The sequence below is a fragment of the Trachemys scripta genome, chromosome 9, assembly GCF_013100865.1.
Source record: "Trachemys scripta elegans isolate TJP31775 chromosome 9, CAS_Tse_1.0, whole genome shotgun sequence".
Classification (NCBI taxonomy): Eukaryota; Metazoa; Chordata; order Testudines; family Emydidae; genus Trachemys; species Trachemys scripta.
In genome coordinates, this window is record NC_048306.1 from 42072442 (window position 1) to 42092051 (window position 19610).

At 45.2% G+C, this 19610-nt stretch overlaps 1 protein-coding gene across 1 annotated transcript in view; it reads right to left on the reverse strand.

The window, feature by feature from the left end:
• The window catches only part of ARHGAP36 (Rho GTPase activating protein 36), a gene marked incomplete in the record, with an annotated part of 89955 nt that continues 70345 nt past the window's right edge, over positions 1 to 19610 (reverse strand). The window contains 4 exon segments of the mRNA XM_034782071.1: positions 1 to 1622; positions 6187 to 6284; positions 13207 to 13383; positions 15416 to 15564. Of these exon segments, the coding sequence (XP_034637962.1) occupies positions 1361 to 1622; positions 6187 to 6284; positions 13207 to 13383; positions 15416 to 15564 (686 nt within the window).

The following is a 19610-nucleotide window of genomic DNA, read 5'->3' on the forward strand; positions in this document are numbered from 1 at the left end:
ACATCTCAAAGTTTCCATTTTAATTATTATTAATTTGTAATTAACTTAAACAGATGTAGTTGAAAATGCTCAGAAAATTCAGTCTTTACCCACAATTCATGAGCCGTAAATTTGGGGGAGATACATTGCATTCTCCATACAAAACAAAGAGGTTGAAATCTTGCTTCAAATGAAAAACTGGATCTAATCTTAACACAGAGGTGCTACTATGCCTTTATAAAATGTTAAAGTTACTATTTTTGGTTGCATATATATTTATTTATTTTGACTTAAAAGAAAATCCAGCCAAAAGAGTTCCCATCCAAAGCTCTGGAGATGCTTACAACACATTTACAGACACAATAACCTGGGAGTTACAAAGCATCATCCAGAGCAGCACCACTTCTCCTTCCCAACCTTGTCTAACCCCCGGCCCACTACGTTGTGTGGCCTGTCTAGCTGAAAATCCCAGTGCACTTTCCTCCTAGACGAACGTGGTTTTAGCAGCCTCTGCTTACCCCTGTGCCCATCCCATCCAATGAGCTTTGCAATATGCCTTGGAAGGTCAACAGGTTGGGACTACTGAGGACCTTGCCAGTGAGTGATCTGAAGGAAAGGGGCCCTAGCAGACAGTGCACTCCTTTTATAAGGGTCCAGCTCAAGGGCCACTGCTAGTGGCAGCACAGCATGGGCAGCAATAACTTTCAGGTAGGCAGCTCCAAGCAGGTCAGGGCTTTATAGGCCAAAACCAACACCTTAAACTCCACCCAGAAACCAACAGGCAGATCCTGGAGCGCAGGAAACTTGAGCTGCCACTAGATGCACTGCTCACGTTAGCAAACAGGCGCCATATTCTGCACCAGCTTAGGTTTCTTGATAGATGAAAATGCAGCACCAAGGCTTTTTAGGCTTGCTACCAGCAGCAGGCACAAACTGCCATCATGCCTCACAGACACACAAACTGTGCTTTCCCTGCCATTGTGCGCACACTGCCTCCTGAACACACACGCGCACAGAGCTTTGTGATATGCTAACTCTCCAGCAGACTTTAACAAACAAGAATTTTACAGAAGACCCTTTAAATAACTCTACATGTTCTGTATGTTCTTGCTAATCATTGGCGAGGCCAGACAGGAATTCAGCTTAATGTATCCTTAGGTCTTGTCTACATTGGCAAAAATCAGAATGTAATTCCCTAGGGCAGCAACAGTGAGAGTACTAATGTAGACAGGGCTCCTACATGTGTAGCACTATCTGGTCTAGCTCTGCTATATGGCAGTGAAACATCTGTGCAATTTATACTAGTGCCTCCCACCTGGGGAGATGCACTGATATGAATTAGAAGGCTGATAACTGCGAATGGAGAAGTCCCCTCAGAGATTTATGCTTCCCAAGATGTCCCTACTCTTTCCTGGGTGACCAAGTCTCTCTTTTTGTGGTGGACAAGTTGCCCTGTTTGGTACGTATTAAAAGTGAGGGTGGAGCTTGGGCTGCCCTGGGTCTGCCTATTCTCAATATGCAGGTTTAGGAATGAGACGTGGCTGTACAGATGCGAGGAAACCTGACCACTTGCCAGCATGCAGTTTTGGCTGGCCAGTAGGGAGCGAGGATGCTTCTCTGTAGATGTATCACTGTCTGTGCTTCTAGGAGAAAAGAGAAACTGTGGGTGACCTTTCAAACCACTCAGACCTTCAAGCAAGTTTCAGAAAGGCTGTCAGGAGTGGCTCCAAGCAATGGGCTGTCTCCTCCGACTGGGCAGGCTCAGTCAGATGGCACAGCTCATATGGGGCACTGGCAAAGCTTGCTGCTACCCCTTACTGGCTAGCCTGCTTGACTGTTTTTATCTTTGATGTTGTGGTGCTGTTCAGCACTTTTTGGACCATTGAACTTTCCCACTCCATCCCACCGTGGTCCAGGGGTCAGGCTCACCCACCAAGCACCCCCACTTTAACCAGCAAGGCGGCAGCGATGACTACAGACAAATGCACCCACAGACATATGCACACACAAACACAGAGCCAGACGCGCTCATGCAGTGCTGACACACGTGCGTGCACACACACACACACACAAACTGAGAGGCAGACACAGGCCTAGGCAAACACACAGGCCCCGCTGCATGTATACTGCAAGGAGAATAGCTTGTATAGGCATACTGACTTTATATAAAATACACATACTTAAAATCGATTTCATCTTGATGAGCTATTCTTCTTTCTGTCACTATATAGATTTCAGATAACAAGCTGTTTGACCTAGAGACCAGTTCCAAAACAGACACTTTCCTGTAATTGCCTTGTTTGCAAGAAGAATCAGAGCATTTGTCTGTTTTTTAGAATAACAGAGAAGAAACTGCAGATGACTAAATTTATCTTAAGTATGAATTCATTTTTAATTTTGCTGATGAATTAATTTATTGTTCAGCGACTAGTTCTGTTGCTAGGGTTTTCCTGTTAGCTATTTTTATAAATGTTTGTATATTGAACTTTCACTCAATAAAACCAAAAGTTGTCTCACCTGTCTGAATTTTCAGTATTTCGGGGGAGTTTGAGACCAACAGTCTCTGTGATAAGCAACCACCAGATATTTTTTAGATTGCTGGCTAAGTTGGACTTTCCCAATTGATGCTTGCTAACGCTGTCCTAATTCAAACTTGACTAGACCAGCTCACATGGTGTCAAACTGGGCCTTGCTTCTGGTTTGTCCGAAGACCAGAAGGAGAGGTGCAGCAAGCGGAATTTATATACCAGAAGATCCAAGGGAAGTCCAAGGAGCATTACCTTTCCAGTCAACAAGCTCCCTAAAGGCAGGCTAACCTTGCTGAACATCCATGACTGGCCTCCTTGGTGAGAGGAAGTTATGGCATCAACAGCCAGGCCATGCCAACCTTGGATCAGCCTCCGTACCCCGAAGAAGGCCTACTAGCCAGGAGCACTCAGCCAGCAGATCATCATTCTCTGGCTCCTTGACTGCACCTTCAGCTCCTGCTCTAGGAGATTCCAGAAGATAGTGAGAGCTAGAGGTTTGGAACCCCAGTGATCATAAGTATCTTATTTTTCTTTTCTTAAAAAAAAAAATCTTTTGTTTCTTATTAACTGGGAGACATCCCAGCATTTTAATTTTCTTTATTTTTAGAGTATGAAGGTGGACATGTGACTGTATGCCTGTGTTTAATCACCCATAAAGCCCACACAGGGAAAACCCCAGAAAGAAAAGTTCCCAGCTTTCAACAGTCCTAAATATTGTCTCACAAACACGCTCATGAAAGTGTGTTCTGTGTCGAAAGGTCCTAAGAAACTTGAGGTGGTCATCTGTAATTTCTGGTAAATAATTGTCAAACTTCTGCTTTTCACAAGTATGCTGCTAAAGTCTGTATTATAACATTTTGGGAGAAGTGAGGGGGCATGGAGGGGAGAACTTAAGTCTAAAAATGATTCCTTATAATTGGCTTTGAAGTTGTGGTTTGGACATTAGATAATAATTTGGTTTCAGTATTAAGAGGTTGAAGCAGCTTTAAGTTATAGATTTCATTGACATTGGTGAAATTCTTTAGTTGGAATTTATAACCAAGTGGACAGCCATCTCTCAGATTCTTTTGTCGACTTTATAAGTATTGATTGTTTTTGTTATTAATGTGATGATTTAACTAATTTGATGCTTGCACACCAATCCAATATAGAGACTAACTTGTTTGGGTTGTTGAATTGATCATGATTTGATAGCCGCTTTATTTTTAAGTTAATTTAATATTTATTAATAATAGCTTAGGTTTGGTGATATGTTTTCTTGGTCTGATTTTAGTTTAAGCATTTTAATAAAGTGTATAAAATTGATGCAGTCACATTTCTTTTAGTAAGCCATACGGGTTGAGAATCTTTGAGGCCCTGGGTGGATAGCAGCCTGTCAACCTAAAAATACCTGAGCTAACTGGCCTATGAGTCTCACAACACATAGACACAAGCAGACACAGGTACTGGTGCATGGGTAAACGGGATGAGCTTGGTAATTATAGGCCTGTCAACCTGACATCGATCCCAGGCAAAATAATGGAGCAGCTGATGTGGGACTTGATTAATAAAGAATTCAAGGAGGGTATTATAATTAATGCCAATCAACATGGATTTATGGAAAATAGATCCTATCAAACTAAGGTGATATCTTTTTTTGATGAAAATTACAAATTTGAATGGTAAAGGTAATAGTTAATATACTTAGACTTCTGTAGGGCATTTGATTTCTACCATATGACATTTTGATTAAAAAACTAAAACAATATCAAATTAACTTGACACAAATTAAATGGATTAAAAGCTAGCTAATTGATAGGTCTCAAAATGAATTGTAAACAAGGAATCGTCATCGAGCGGGTGTGTTACAGGTGGGGTCCTGCAGAGATCAGTTCCTGGCCCTACGCTATTTAACATTTTTATTGATGCCCTGGAAGATAACATAAAATCATCACTGATAAAATTTCCAGATGGCACAAAGATTGTGGTGGGTGGTAAATAATGAAGAGGACAGGTCACTGACACAGAGCGAACTGGATCACTTAGTAAGATGGGCAGAAGCAAACAATGTGTGTTCTAAAACAGCTAAATGTAAGTGTATCCATCTACACAAAGATTGTAGGCATCTCTACATGATGGGGGATTCTATCCTGGGAAGCAATGACTCCGAAAAAGATTTGGGGGGTCGTGGTGCATAATCAGCTGAACATGAGCTTCTAGTGCTATGCTGTGACCAAAAGGGCTAATGCGATCCTGGGATGCATAAACAGGGGAATCTCGCGTAGGAGCAGAGAGGTTATTTTACCTCCTAATTGGCACTGGTGCGGCCGGTCGATGCTGGAATCCTGTGTCCAGTTCTGGTACTGACAATTCAAGATGGATGTTGATAAATTGGAGAGGGGTCAGAGAAAAGCCACAAGAATGATTAAGCAAATATACCTTATAGTAATAGTCTCAAGGAGTTCAATCTATTTAGTTTAACAAAGAGAAGGTTAAAGAGTGACTTGATCACAGTCTATAAGTATTTACATAGGGAACAAATATTTAATAATGGGCTGTCCAATCTAGTACAGAGAGGTAAAACACAATCCAATGCCTGGAAGTTAAAGTTAGACAAATTCAGACTGGAAATAAAGCATACATTTTTAATGGCGAGAGAAATTAACCATTGGAACAATTTAACAATGGTCATGGTTGATTCTCTATCACTGGCAATTTTTAAATTAAGTTTGGATGTTTTTCTAGGAATAATCTGATAGAAGTTCTCTGGCCTATGTTATCCAGGTGGTCAGACTAGATGATCACAGTGGTCCCTTCTGGCCTTGGAATCTAGAAATCTATGAATGTATACACAGAGGCACAGATGCCCGCACATACACAAATACAGGCACAAACACACAAACACAGTCTATGTATGCATACACAGCCAAACTCAAAGGCACAAGCATGATTCACACAGGTGCACATAGACACTGTCAGGTGCACACGCACGTAGGCATAGGCAGACAGTAACAGGTGCATGCATGCAGGCACAGACAACATCCAGGAAGGTAGTTTGGAATGGGTTTGTGGAAGGAGTTCGAGAGGGAATGGGTAGCAGAGCCTGGGCTCCAGCCCATGCTCAGACATCTATACTGCAATTTTATAGCCCCGCAGCCCGAGCTCCGCAAGCCTGAGTCAGCTGACATGGCCAGCCACAGATGTTTTATTGCAGTGTAGATGTACCTTGAAAGGAATGGAGTCAGGAGGGCTCAGTGAGGCACTGTAGATGCATGCCTCAGAGAGACATTGGGAGCAGAGGAATATTTGGGAGGGGGAGCAAACAGAAGATGGGAGGAATTTTTGTAAGGGGATGAAGAGGGCAGCTTTTAGGGCAGGAAGGAGAGAATGGCCTGGAGAAGATGGAGGGGGAATGTGATGTTTGAGGGGGACAGGAAGAAGTAGGGGTAGGGAATGTTTTGGCGAGAAGGAGGGGCCTGGGGACAAAAGACTGGGAATTCAGAGGGAGGGGACAGAAAGGGCTGTTGGGGAGGAGGGAGAGAGTGAGAGAGGCAGGAAAGAGAACAGAAGGAATAATTTGCAAAATTGTCACTGATGATGTGAATTTGCTGCCATTTTGCAAAAAGCTTGGTTTCTGCAGAGCTAATGGCCCAGGCACCCCAGCAGCAGCACTTCAAATTCTTTCTTGACAAGGACTTACAGAGTGGTGTTGAACTTCCTGCGTAAGAGATAGTCAATGACATCAGGCTCTGTCTGAAACAGCCTCCTTAGGATGTCATGCTGCACCTCTGAAGACACCTGCAAGAGTCACAGAGACAGGTAAATATGGCACCTGCTCCTCTCAGAGGAAAAACAAGCAGAAACAACTAAGCCACTGCCCTCCAAACACACAAGAGTTTGATGCAAGGCCTAAAGACTTGTGCTGTTTACCCACAAACACAATGCACTGACTTTACATGGATATATTACTTCACACTTTTCCTAGCGAGTTTGAGCAGAGAACAAGGCTGCGTTGTCAAACTGGGAGCTTACTCTGCAGGGATTTCTAGACAATGGGCAAAGTGGGCAGTAAAGAATTGATCACTGAACTAGTAGGACTGACCAGTGTGGTCCCAGAGCACCATGGGCCCAAACTAACTCTATTGTTGTGGTTGCACTTTCCAGCACATCTTCCTGAAGCCGTGGCTTCTGGGAGATTTCAAAAGGCCTTCTGGGAGCCCATATGAATTGTGGGAGAAGATGTCAAACTCCCATAAGACCCTAGCAATAGGTATAATTTCTCAGTCTTTGTCTCAAAATAAAGGCCAGGAAGATGGCTCAACTTGCATGCCTTGTCACCCAGAGAGATTCCTGCTGGGGCTTTGAAGTCATCACCAGGTATCTGTGGTTCTGCAGCATGGTGGCGGAGGAGATTGCTGCAGGACTTGTGGAGAGCCAGAGAGTGAGACCAGCAGTGAAGGGAGTTATTGTTGCAACTCCACCCCCACACCTCCTCATGGAGCAGTTTATGTTGTACCGCACTCCAGGATGGGAGTCACTGAGGCAGTGATGCTCTGCTTAGGGATCTGCCCCTTGACCACAACTGGAAGGACTGAGCTGTGGAAACTCGCTTCCCCAGACAGGTCCTCCTGGGTGCTGCTGTCATGGAAATTTGCATTTAGAGCTGGATGGAGGCTAGTAAATTCAGATCGAATTCAGCAAATCGTTTCGAGCAGTAAAAAAATGGAAAACTTTTTCAAAAAAGTCAAACATTTCATTTCAGCCATTTTGAAATGAAATGTTTGGACTTACAATATAAAAACAGAATTTTGTTTAGAAATTTAATTTATTTTGTAAAAAACAAAAACAAAACAAAAAATGAAGAAAAAATTGTTTGGAGTCAAACAAAATGTTTTGTTCAAACTGAAATGATTTTTTTTTTAAGTTTTCTCATTTCAGTGAGAGAAACCAAAAATAAATGCAGTTTTTGTTTGAACCAAACTGAAATATTTTCAGGATTATTTGGTTTGGCCTCCTGAGCCAAAAAAAAAAAAATCAATTTGCTCAGCTCTAGTTGCATGGCATTACATAGAAGTAGCCCAAAATCATGAAATCATGGAAGGCCAATAAAAGTCTTTGAGGGATTTAAATAACTGGGCTTCCCAATCTGTATTGCACTAGAGACTGAACTCATGTGCCCTTTCTGTGCCTGCAAAGAGAGAAGCCCAGGAGTACATGGCCAAGAAGGGTACTATTTAGTGACGCAGGCCTCAATGAATCATCACAGCAGGTTCCTGAACATGTACATAGAGTACGAGACCAAGTGCATGATACCAGAATTATTAAAAACGGGCTGAGACTGGAACTGTTTTCCCATAGCACAACATTAATGGGGTCTTCATCGCTGCTTCTGCCATGACCGATGAAGCCATTCCCAGATTACATACCCTGTGGCGCTGCAGATTCACTTATATGCACAGCTGGTGTGGGATGCTGAAAGTCAAGTGGAGATGGCTGAGCTGTAACAGTTCAGGGACTCATGTGGTGATTGATACATCTTCCTATTACATCATATGTGTTAAAATAAAGGTGAGCTGGAGTCAGGAGCCAACCACACTTGATGCAGTTGATGAGCAGCAAAAAGACAAGCCATGTCCCCTAAGACTTATTTCTAACTGGCAGAGCCTGCATTTGGCATGCAGCCCAATTAGAAACACTGTGTGCACTTGAGAACTGGGGATGGAGCATACTGATCACTGAGGTACAGGTACAAGTTACCTCCAGTTGCTATTACAGCTCATTGCTTGTTGTGTTGTTGTGGGTTTTTCCTTATGTATTAGATGCAACCTTTTTTACATTTTCCCCTTGAGTTGATGTTTAAGAGGAGGAAACTGATGGGTGGGCTCACACTTTTGCTATATAGATACCTTTCCCCTGCCTAGCCTGGTCATGTCCCTGCATACCATGTTTCATCATCTAGTCAGTGGCCAGCCTTTAGGTTGAACTGACCTTGGTTGTGCTTGGATTATTTTCTTTGTCACCCTTTCATTTGTTTGTCTTCAGCAGTGACCTCACCATCATAATTTTGTCAATTGTAGCCAATCCAGTACCTTGATTTCACTTCCTACTCTCCTTCTAACTTCTTCGTTTGTCTTTAAATTGTTCCACTTTACACCTGCCATCTTTCAAAGAACTCATCTCGACTGCCTTTCTGATGTCTGTTTTATTTAATGATGCTGCTTCCAGACCAGTGAGTAACCCTGTTAGCTCACTGGTTTGATACATTTTCACTTTGGAACCAAACAGAATGTTTTCATCAATCCATACATTTAATCAGTTCAGCACTTGTAGCTAAGACACATTGCCTTTTAACTTCATCCTTGATGGAACCCTTGGTGGAGTGACCACGCTTCCTCGATACACATAGCATTCTACTTGTTCTGCGACATCACCACTGCTACCTTTCAACACTTTATCTGTTACCCTTTTTCCAAGATACAACCACTTCATCTTCTTGGCATTTATTGTACGTCCACAAGGACTACAACAATTTTCCAAGGGAGCAAAGAGTATTATCATTAATTCAAATGTGTCTGCCAGTTGTACAATGTCATCTGGATAAGCAAAGGAGCTTAATTCTAGATCCTCCAATGTCACACCCTCCCACTCATCTAACATTCTTACTGTGCAGTTAAAGAACATGATGAAAAGCAGTGATGATTCCATGCCCCCTTGTCTTACACCAAACTTAGACTTAAACCAGCTTCTTAATTCTTACAACACTACAGGACTCTTTGTACCTAACATTTATAATTGCAATTATCTTATCTGGAGCTCCATATGATTTTGCTACTTTCCATAATGCCTTCGTATGATTGATGTCCTCTTCACCCAGAGATATATTTTCTGAATATACTTTATTATACAAACCCAAACACATAGGGCTGCGTGTCTTAGAGATGCCGATTGTTTTCCCTGTCCCTATGCAGAAGTGGAATGCCTTTGGAATAGGTGTGAGTAAGCTAGAGAGCAGGTGACAGCTCCGCCTGTATTATTGATACAAGCACATGTGCAGAAGCTAGTTGCTATGACAGTTGCGTTGTCATCTCCTTTTGAGCCTTTAGGTAGTTTCCTCTGACCCTGTCTGTCCTCATGGGTCATCTCTTTCTTGGTCCTGAAATAGTCCATCATAAGTTCTTTCTTTGTGCCGGAATCTGTGCTGTCTTTCAAAAGCAGTCCTGATTTTCTCACTGAGCTGGAACATTTCGTCAAAGTTATTTCATGTCACTTTGCAGAGCCTGGAAATGATCTTCGCCGATTTTCATAGTTTTCATAGAATTTAAGGCCAGAAGGGACTATTGGATCATCTAGTCTGCCCTGCTGTATATCACAGGCTATCAAATTTCACCCAAATGTGAGAGATACCCAGGTGATCCCAGTAGGTGATCCGCACCCCATATTGCAAAGGAAAGTGGGGAAAAAACAAGGTCCCTGTCTCTCTGACCTGGGGGGAAATTTCTTCCCAAATAGAAACCTGGCCATCAGTTTGACCCTGAGCATGCGAGCAAGGCACATCAGCCAAACACTTAGAAAGAGAATTCTCTGTACCAGCTCAGAGCACTGCTCCGCCCTATCTGGTATCCCATCTGCAGCTATGGAGAATGTTTGATGCTTCAGAGGAAGGTGAAAAAAACCAAACCCCAGAACAGATCTGGCCAATTCTGCAGTGGGGGGTGTACAGGGAGAAATTCTGGGATGATTCTCTGGCCTGTGCCTGCAGGAGCTCAGACTAATGGCCAAGAGGGTCCCTTCTGGCCCATCTGTGAATGAGGATAGTGCAGGTCCCTCTCCCAGGGAGCTGGCACTGCTTGGCAGGGCAGTGCAATGGGGCTGAACCCTTGGCCCTGCCACTCCTCTCCCGTATCCGGGTGACTTTGTCTCAGAAAGTGGTAAGAGGCGAGCAGTTCCTGTCACAGGGCCTGCTCTGTGATTGGCCTTTGCATGATCTGCCGAAGCTGAGAGGGGAGGGGAAAGAGGGAGAGAGTTCCTTGTGCGACCTTCTGCCCCACATTCCCCTGCCAGAGCCAATCACGATGTGGCCCAGAATGAATCTCTACCACACAACTCATATCAACACAAGTGTAAGGGGACTGTTTTCCCCTTACTAACATTCAGTGGGGGTGTTTTGGTTGGCTAGCTCCCAATACTAAAAGAATGGGGAGAGGCCAATGCTCTAGGTCAGCCTGATTGACAGGATAGGCAGGCTAATCAGGGTGGGTCCCGTCCGCCGTGTGAGCTGGAATTGCCTGGATCAGACAGAGTGGGTCCGAGCTAAGAAGAGAGCAGGGGCCCAAGCTGATCTAGGGAACAGGGCTGTGCCAGCCAGAGGGCCCAGAAAAGCAGCCCAGGAAGCAGGTCAGACCTGGGTAGGGTGACCAGATGTCTGTCCCGATATTTAACCCTTTGCTCCGCAGTTTTCAGGTATTTAAAAGGGTGTCATAAGGACAAGGGAGAAAACTTGTTCACCTTAGCCTCTAAGGATAGAACTAGAAGCAATGGGTTTAAACTGCAGCAAGGGAGGTCTAGGTTGGACATTAGGAAAAAGTTCCTAACTGTCAGGGTGGTTAAACACTGGAATAAGTTGCCTAGGGAGGTTGTGGAATCTCCATCTCTGGAGATATTTAAGAGTAGGTTAGATAAATGTCTATCAGGGATGGTCTAGACAGTATTTGGTCCTGCCATGCGGGCAGGGGACTGGACTCGATGACCTCTCGAGGTCCCTTCCAGTCCTAGAATCTATGAATCCCGATCAACGTACAATCGGGATGCCATTTGTCCCGATATTCAGGTAAGGAGGCGAGTGGGAGGGAGACGCTGACCCTGTGGGTGCTCTGGGGCTGGAGCACCCACAGGGGAAAATTGCAGCCAAGCTCCCCCCCCCCTCGCCTCCTTTTCCCCCTCCTCCCCAGTGCGCCACGTCCCCGCTTCTCCCTCCCTCCAGCGCTTCCTGCCACCTAACAGCTGTTTGGCGGTGCTTGGCACTTTCCAGGAGGGCGGGGGAGGAGCGGGGACATGGTGCACTCAGGGGAGGAGGCGGAGAAGAGACAGGGCAGGGACTTGGGGGAAGGGGATGGAATGGGGGCGGGGCGAGGGCGGTGCAGGGGCAGGAAGAGGCAGGGGGTGGGTGAGCACCCACCCATCAGAGGGGAAGTCGGCGCCGGAGGGGTGAGTGGCAGGCGGGGCGGTGAGGAGGTGAGCGGCGGGTGAGCAAGTGGGCGGGGAGGTGAGTGGTGGGTGGGGGGACTGAGGAGGGACGCAGCAAGCCAGCTTCAGGCCGGGGATGAGTAAGGGTGCGGGAAGGGGGCGGGACCTGGGGCAAAGTGGGGACGGAGCCTGGGAGGCGCGAGGGTGGACTGTGGGTGGGGCTGACGGCACCCCAACGTGTCCTGATATTTCAGTGTGGTGATCTGTTTACCCTAGAGCTGGGAGCAGAGTCACAGAAGCAGCCCAGAGAGCAGATCCTGTGCTGGGAGCAGGGCTGCAGCCACATAGCCAGAGACACAGCCCAGGGAGAGCAGATCCTGTGCTGGGAGCAGAGCTGCAGCCACAGAGCCAGAGGGGCCAGAGAAGCAGCACAGGGGGCTGGCGGCAGAGCAGCAGCATCAGTGCTGAGGCAGAGTGGAGCCGGAGCTAGAACAGTGGAGCTGGGGCTGGAGCTGGAGCAGTCTGAAGCTGGGTGCGGTGAGCAACTGGGACCAGCCAAGGAGGGATCCTGGGCAAAGGGCCTAGCACAGAAAGACACCCCCAGCCAAGGGTCCTTGCAGGCCAGACGGGGAAGGGGAGCTTAACCCAACGGGGGGGCTGACACTGGGAAGAAGGGTCCCACCACCCAAAGCCCGGAGGTGTGTGGCCACCACCAGAGCGTGTGTCCAAACTGCAGCGTCTCTGCAGCACAGCCAGGGCCTGAGAAGGAGGCCTGGGACCTACAAGGAACAGACTGTGAACAGCCCTGACATTCCAGAGACACTGTTTGTAATGTTCCCTGCCACAGAGCGGGGTGATGTGTTTTCCTTTAATCTTTCCCATTTTTCCTTATTCTTTTTTAAATTAATTGTTGATTAAATAACTTGTATTTGCTTCAATTGTATGAAATGATCAGTGGGTCAGGGAAGTGTCCAGTGCGGAAAGAGCACCCTGCAGTGGGGACATCCTAGTCCTTGTCCTAGTTGACCACAGCAGGGTTGGGGGTTGAGCCCCCCAGGAATCCTGGGCCCAGCCTTGTCGGGGTTACAAGTAGGGTGACCAGATGTCCAGATTTTATAGGGACAGTCCTGATTTTTGGGTCTTTTTCTTATATAGGCTCCTATTACCCCCCACCCCTGTCCCGATTTTTCACATTTGCTGTCTGGTCACCCTAGTTATGAGGACTCTGCCAGACAGGAGAGTGGAAGGGGAGTCCTCAAGGGCAGGGAGGCCTCTGGGTAAAGGAAGTGGGAGCGAGGACTCAGATCCTTCTGCTAGCCCATTTCACTGGGATAGTGCAGAAGCCAGGAAAGTTCCACACAATAGCGGGACCATTCCCCCACTTACTTAATGAACAAATCAAGTCTCTGAGGCCAGTTACAAAGCTCTCTACTAAGAAGGCAGGCTGTGGCCACTGCCCTGCTCTACTGCCATGACAGGAGACTGCAAAGAGGAGGGGAAGATTAAGAAATTTCATTGTAAATGCCTCTTTCCCTACCATGAACAAAGCTTCATAGTTCTCAATTAAACTCTGGAGCACGAGGATGATAGAAGCGCTGTTTTCAATTTCCACGGCATGGGCACTGGGGTCTCTCTCCAGAAGCTTCTCTCTTTGCAGCAGGTTGGGGCCAAAAATTGTAGCCAAATTTGAGGCTGTCATTTTATTTCCAGGAATCTAACAACCAAACACAGAAATTAGTATCAGATATCGACCCAGTAACACAACTCGCTCCAGGTGCTCTCCCTCGCCCCATGACTGAGGCGAAAGGAAGGTTGCTGCGTACCACTTCCCGGGAGAAGAACAGGGCTGGTTCATAGCATGGTGAGATGCTCCTTCTCCACTCTAGTCCCTGCTACCCTGTGAGCAAAGACTCTATCTGCCATTGTGCTTCCACTAAATCAGCAACCAGGCCAAGGAGAATTTTCTGAGTTGGCTTGCAGTGTCTGAAAGCTCCTTCCCTCCGACCTTCTATAAGCATCAGTCTGACCTTTCTACCTGTCCCACCCATGCTGGGATCTCAGTTTCACAGCTCAAATAATAAAGTAACAAATAACATTTCCATAGTCCGTTCCATACCAAGACACTCTACAGCAGGGGTAGGCAACCTTTCAGAAGTGGTGTGCCGACTCTTCATTTATTCACACTAATTAAAGGTTTCGCGTGCCAGTAATACATGTTAACGTTTTTAGAAGGTCTCTTTCTATAAGTCTATAATATATAACTAAACTATTGTTGTATATAAAGTAAATAAGGTTTTTTAAATGTTTAAGAAGCTTCATTTAAAATTAAATTTAAATGCAGAGCCCCCCAGACCGGTGGCCAGGACCCAGGCAGTGTGAGTGCCACTGAAAATCAGCTCGCGTGCCACTTTTGGCACACGTGCCATAGGTTGCCTACCCCTGCTCTACAGCCTATATACAAGAAAAATGTCACCTGCCCTCTCTGAGGTGGAACATGACAGTTGTTAAACAATACACAGAAACAGTATAGAACAGTTCAGGACAGGAAGTAGACAAGGAAGTCATATAATATGTATTATGCTCAATTGTAGCTGCACAGGCAATTTAAGGATGCTGCAGGTAATTCATTTTGCCTACAGCCTCTAAATGGAAATTTAGCCAGGATACCAAGGATACTTTCCCAATTCTTGCATGGGATCTTTAAATGACCACAGATGGTCAGGACTTCAGTTGTGTATCTCATCTGGCATAAAGCACCTCCTGCAGCTATCTTAATGCTGTGCTGACAAGTGGCTCTGTGCTGACACAGCAGGAAGGGTGCTCCTGCCTAGTCACAACACCAAATGCTACTTTGTGTACGTTTTTCTGGGAATTTTTAACCCAGCCTCATTTAGTTTGCTAGATCTGACAGGCTCACAGCACAAGGTGGTATGGCTGGAGGAACACCGAGGAGCTGGCATGGCTCATATTGTTTTCAGTATGGGGGAGTCCAGATTTCCATGTTTAGCTTAACCATTTAGAACTATCCCTGAAACTGACTGTTTTCAAACCCCCTAGTCCTTGAGCAATGTGAACAGGACTCATGCAGAAGAAGGACTGCAGAGTGCTGGGTGCCGAATAATTAACCAGAGTCCTTCAATTTTGACATATATTGCCATCCAGTATATAGTGCAGGAAACCAGAGGCATAGAAGTACAAGAGTAATGCCTTTTGAGGTCATGGCATAATGTGGGAAGGATGTAGCTTATATGGGATCCAATCACAACACAAAGCCACTATTCAGAAAACATGGGAAATCCTTTTAGAACACTGTACTCTGATGCTGCAAAAACTGGAAAAGTAAAGAGGCACAGATCACTGGCAAGCAACTGCCATTGTCCCTCCTATGTTACCATCCCTACAGAAGATGTCAGGGCAATTCACAGTCTGTTCCTTGTACGTCCCAGGCATCCTTCTCAGGCCCTAGCTGTGCTGCAGTGGTGCTGCAGGTTGGACACTTGGGGGAGAGGGATAGCTCAGTAGTTTGAGCATTGGCCTGCTAAACCCAGGTTTGTGAGCTCAATTCTTGAGGGGGCCATTTAGGGATCTGGGGCAAAAATCTATCAGGGACAGTACTTGGTCCTGCTGTGAAGGCAGGGGACTGGACTCAATGACTTTTCAAGGTCCCTTCCAGTTCTATGAGATAGGTATATCTCCATATAATAAGATACATACAGTATGGGTGCACAAGCATTTGAAGCCAGTACCTTTTGTCTCTCTGGACCTGTGGAATCCTGGGCATGCTGTGCCACCTTGTTCAGGAACTGCAATAGCTGGTACAGGGTGTCACTGTTACAGGGAGGTAGGAGGTACACCAGCAGCTGCAGCATGGAGAGCTGGGCCATGCGTTCCATGACTATTCAGAGAAAAATGAGCAATTTAAGTTAGACCAGTGACTGACAAGACAGCCTGAATGTTCCAGACATTTCACTCTCACGTCAGATTTCCTAAGCAGCCAAACAAGCAGCATATCTGTTGTTTACCAGTTTAGAAACAGGAACCCAGGCTTTCCCATAGACAGGTGATCCCATAACTGCCCTCTGCAGGTTTTCATTCACCTTCCTGTTAGAGACAGGAGACTGGGCTGGATCCAGTCTGTCAATTTCTCTCTTCTTCTGTGCCTAAGAAAGCAGTCTGGGGGTGAGAATCCTGCAGTTCTGAGGACCATCATTCTCAGCAGGATGATTCCTACAACACTGATTGTTAAAACTAACAGGAAGAGACAGTCGTAAGATAACTGAAAACTCATATTGCCAGTCCCTTATTGCCTCCACTAAGATTAATATGAACTGTCCCATATTGTGAGCGCCTCTTTCCTCTCCACACAGTTTCAGTATCTGTGCCAGTAACAAGCATTTTTAACACCAGAAATAACCTGTCTGTCCAACTTTCCACCCATCCCTTCTGTACTCCCACTTCAGCTGTGCTCCAACCACCTCACGGCTAAGCAGCCATAGCTCCTAACATTCTGATTGGTCAAGTGGGCTCATTTAAACAACCTGCATTTCAATACAGTCAAATTTTAGGCCATACAGCTAGGCACAAGGAATGTAGGTCACACTTACAGGAGGAGGGACTGTGCCTGGAAAGTGGTGACTCTGAAAATGACTCAGGGATCATGGTGGAGAACCAACTAACCATGAGCTCCAGTGCAATGCAGTGGCTAAGAGGGCTAATGTGAAACTTAGCTTTATAAATATGGACATGTCAAACAGGAGTAGCTCTATATGCAGCACTGGTGAGATTGATTCTGGATACTGGGTCCAGTTCTGGTGTCCATGCTTCAAAAAGGATGTTGCAAAATTGAAAAGGTTCAGAAAAGAACCCACAAGAAAGATTTGAGATCTGGACAAGCCTCACAATGAGAGACTAAAGAACCTCAATCTATTTGGTTTATCATAGCAAAAAGTCCAGAGGCAACTTGATAATTTGTCTGTAAGTAGTTACAATGGGAGAAGATTTCTGACAGAAGAGAGCTCTTCAATCTAGCAGACAAAGGCAGAAGAAGATCCAACAGCTGGAAGCTAAAACTAGATAAATTCAGGCTAGAGATAATATTTTAACCATTAAGGCACTTAACCATTGGAACAACTTCACTAGGGATGTGGTGTATTCTCCATCCCTTGGAGTCTTTGAATAAAGATTCACTGTCTCCTTCTAAAAAATATATGGTACTCTAGCTCAACTACCAGATATGGGCTTGATGTAGGAATCACCGGATGAATTGATTTGGCCTATGTTATGCAGGAAGTCAGACTAGATGACTGTGATGGTCCCTTTGGGCCTTAAAATGTATGCATTGATGATGTCAGTGACACTACTTATATGCTTAAAGTTATGTATATGCTTAAGTATTTGTTAGATCAGGCCCCTAGGGTCTGATCCAGACCCCATAAAAGTCAATGGTAAAATGATCAGTGATTTCAGTGGGAGTAGGAACAGGCTCTTAGCCTTTAGGGAAGGCTGTTGGTGCAGAGTGGGAGGAACCAGCATTATGGGCTCGATAAGTCTGCACAGAGGAGTTTTCTGCTCCTTTCTTTTTTGTTCTCTCAGTGACACATTGTTTTGTCTTTTGCAGCTTTTTTTGGTCAATAATTTTTTTCTTTTTCAACCTTTCATCCATGCCTACGATGGTGTCTGCCTGCTTATTCCAGCCAGCTGGTGGTCTGATGACTCAGGTTGCTAATTCTTCTACGACACTTCAAAGATTTTTAATGATGGCTTGAATTTCACCTTTTATAAAGCTTATCTTCAATAAGTGTCTTTTGCATCTTCTTCGATGTACAGGCTGTTTACTCAGAGCTAAACTCCATACTGGAGAAGACAGATACATCTTCCTGCTGTTTATTTTATCTGACATTTAAGAAGACCCTGTTGCCTTCTTTTGCCTTTTTTTCCCCTCCTCTTTTTTAAGAGGAAACATTATGCCTTCTGCTGTTCTGCTGCACTTCTGACCTGGAGATCAATACTCCTCTGTTCCATTTATTCTTGAATATAACCCCTTTGTAAATAACATAGCAAGAAGGGAGAAACTGCTCTCTGTCTCTTCACAGGGCTGCCCGGTGTCACAGGATGCTCACTCCTCTCCAGGTCTTTCATTTACCACAGAACTTGTCAAATGCCATGCATTTTTGAGAGACAGTCATCTTTTCTTCCTCCTCCCCCTTCCCAAGAGCTCTGGGGAAGGTGTACTGAGCTAAAACCCAGAGACCATGAGTTTGAGTCTCTGCTGTGCCACTGACTGTTAGGATTTCTGTGTGTTTTACAATCCTCATTAACCAAGGCTTCATGCCACTACCTTAGTTATGCAGTTATGCATTTTACATTTATTCAATAATCTGTTTTCACTTAAAATTGTCTAAACCAAAAAGATTAAAAAGCTAACAAGATATTAGGATGCATAAGGGATGGGATGGTGAGTAATACGCAGAATATTAGAATGCCTTTATATAGGGTGGCCTCATTTGCATATTGCATGCAGTATTGGTCACCCTGTGTCCATAAGAAGCTTAGAGAATTAAGATCAAATGTATCAAAAACTCTCAGTTGAAGAGAGGCTGAAAAGATTGGGATTGTTACCTTAGAAAGGAAATGAATCAAAGGGTACATGATAAAAGTATATAAAATACTGACTGGTCTAGATATAGCAGGTTGCAAAATTTGCCTGTATCACAAAACCAGACCAAGGGGACAATAATGAAAATGAAGGATGGAAAATTAAAAACCACTAAAAGGACAGACTTTTTCACATATGTGATTAATCTGTGGAGTTCGCTGCCACAGGAAGTCACTGAGGCCATAATTTAACATGATTAAAAAAGAAGTGAACATTTATATGGACAACAGGAATATCAAGAGTTACCATAATTAATGTCAACAAGTTTTGGAAGGAAAATTAAATCTCATGCTTCAGAGTTTAAACCAATCTCTTACTATTAGGGATCAAAATGAGAGCTCCATGGGGTGGATTATCTCACATCTGCTTACTTGAGGGTCCTTACACCTTCCTCCGTAGCAACAGGTGGTTGATCTCTGTCAGAGACAGGATACTGAATGATATGGATCCTAGGTCTGATCCAGTCAGGCAGTTCCTATCTTGCTAAAGTAGGTAAGTTTCTAGCCTTTGTGGCTGCAAAGAAAACCTGGAAAATATGACCTGAATGCAGGCAAAAGGCTCAGAGACCAGAAGGCAAAGGAAAACCAATAGTCAGTATTGTTTAGAAATCTCCTGATTTTTAAGCCAATCTCGTGATTTTTGAGTGATTGGGGTTGATGATTCAGTGGGGATGCAGGTGTCAGAGTCTGTCCAAATGGGCCCAGTATAGTCAGAGGGCCTTTGCCACCCCAATAGCTAGGACCCAACAAAATTCACGATCCATTTTGGTCAATTTCATGACCATAAGATTTCAAAAATTGTAAATTTCACGATTTCAGCTATTTAAATCTGAAATTTCACAGTTTTGTAATTTTAGGGGTCCTGACCCATAAAGGAGTTGGGGGGGGCACAAGGTTATTGTAGGGGGGGGGGGGTTGCGGTACTGCTACCCTTACTTCTGCGCTGCTGGTTGTGGTGGTGCTGCCTTCAGAGCTGGAGAGTGGCAGCTGCTGGCCGGGATCCCAGCTCTGAAGGCAGAGCCACCACCAGCAGCTGCACGGAAGTAAAGATGGCATGACTTAAATGCTATGCTGCAGGGGCTTACAGCCCAGATACTAGGGTTACCATACGTCCGGATTTTCCCGGACATGTCCGGCTTTTGGGGGCTCAAATCCCCGTCCGGGGGGAAATCCCCAAAAGCCGGGCATGTCCGGGAAAATCGGGAGGGAGGGCTCGGCCGGGGCCTCTTTGGCCGGGGCCGGTGCGGGGCCGGGCTGGGGTCGCGGGGCCGGGGGCATGGTGCCGGG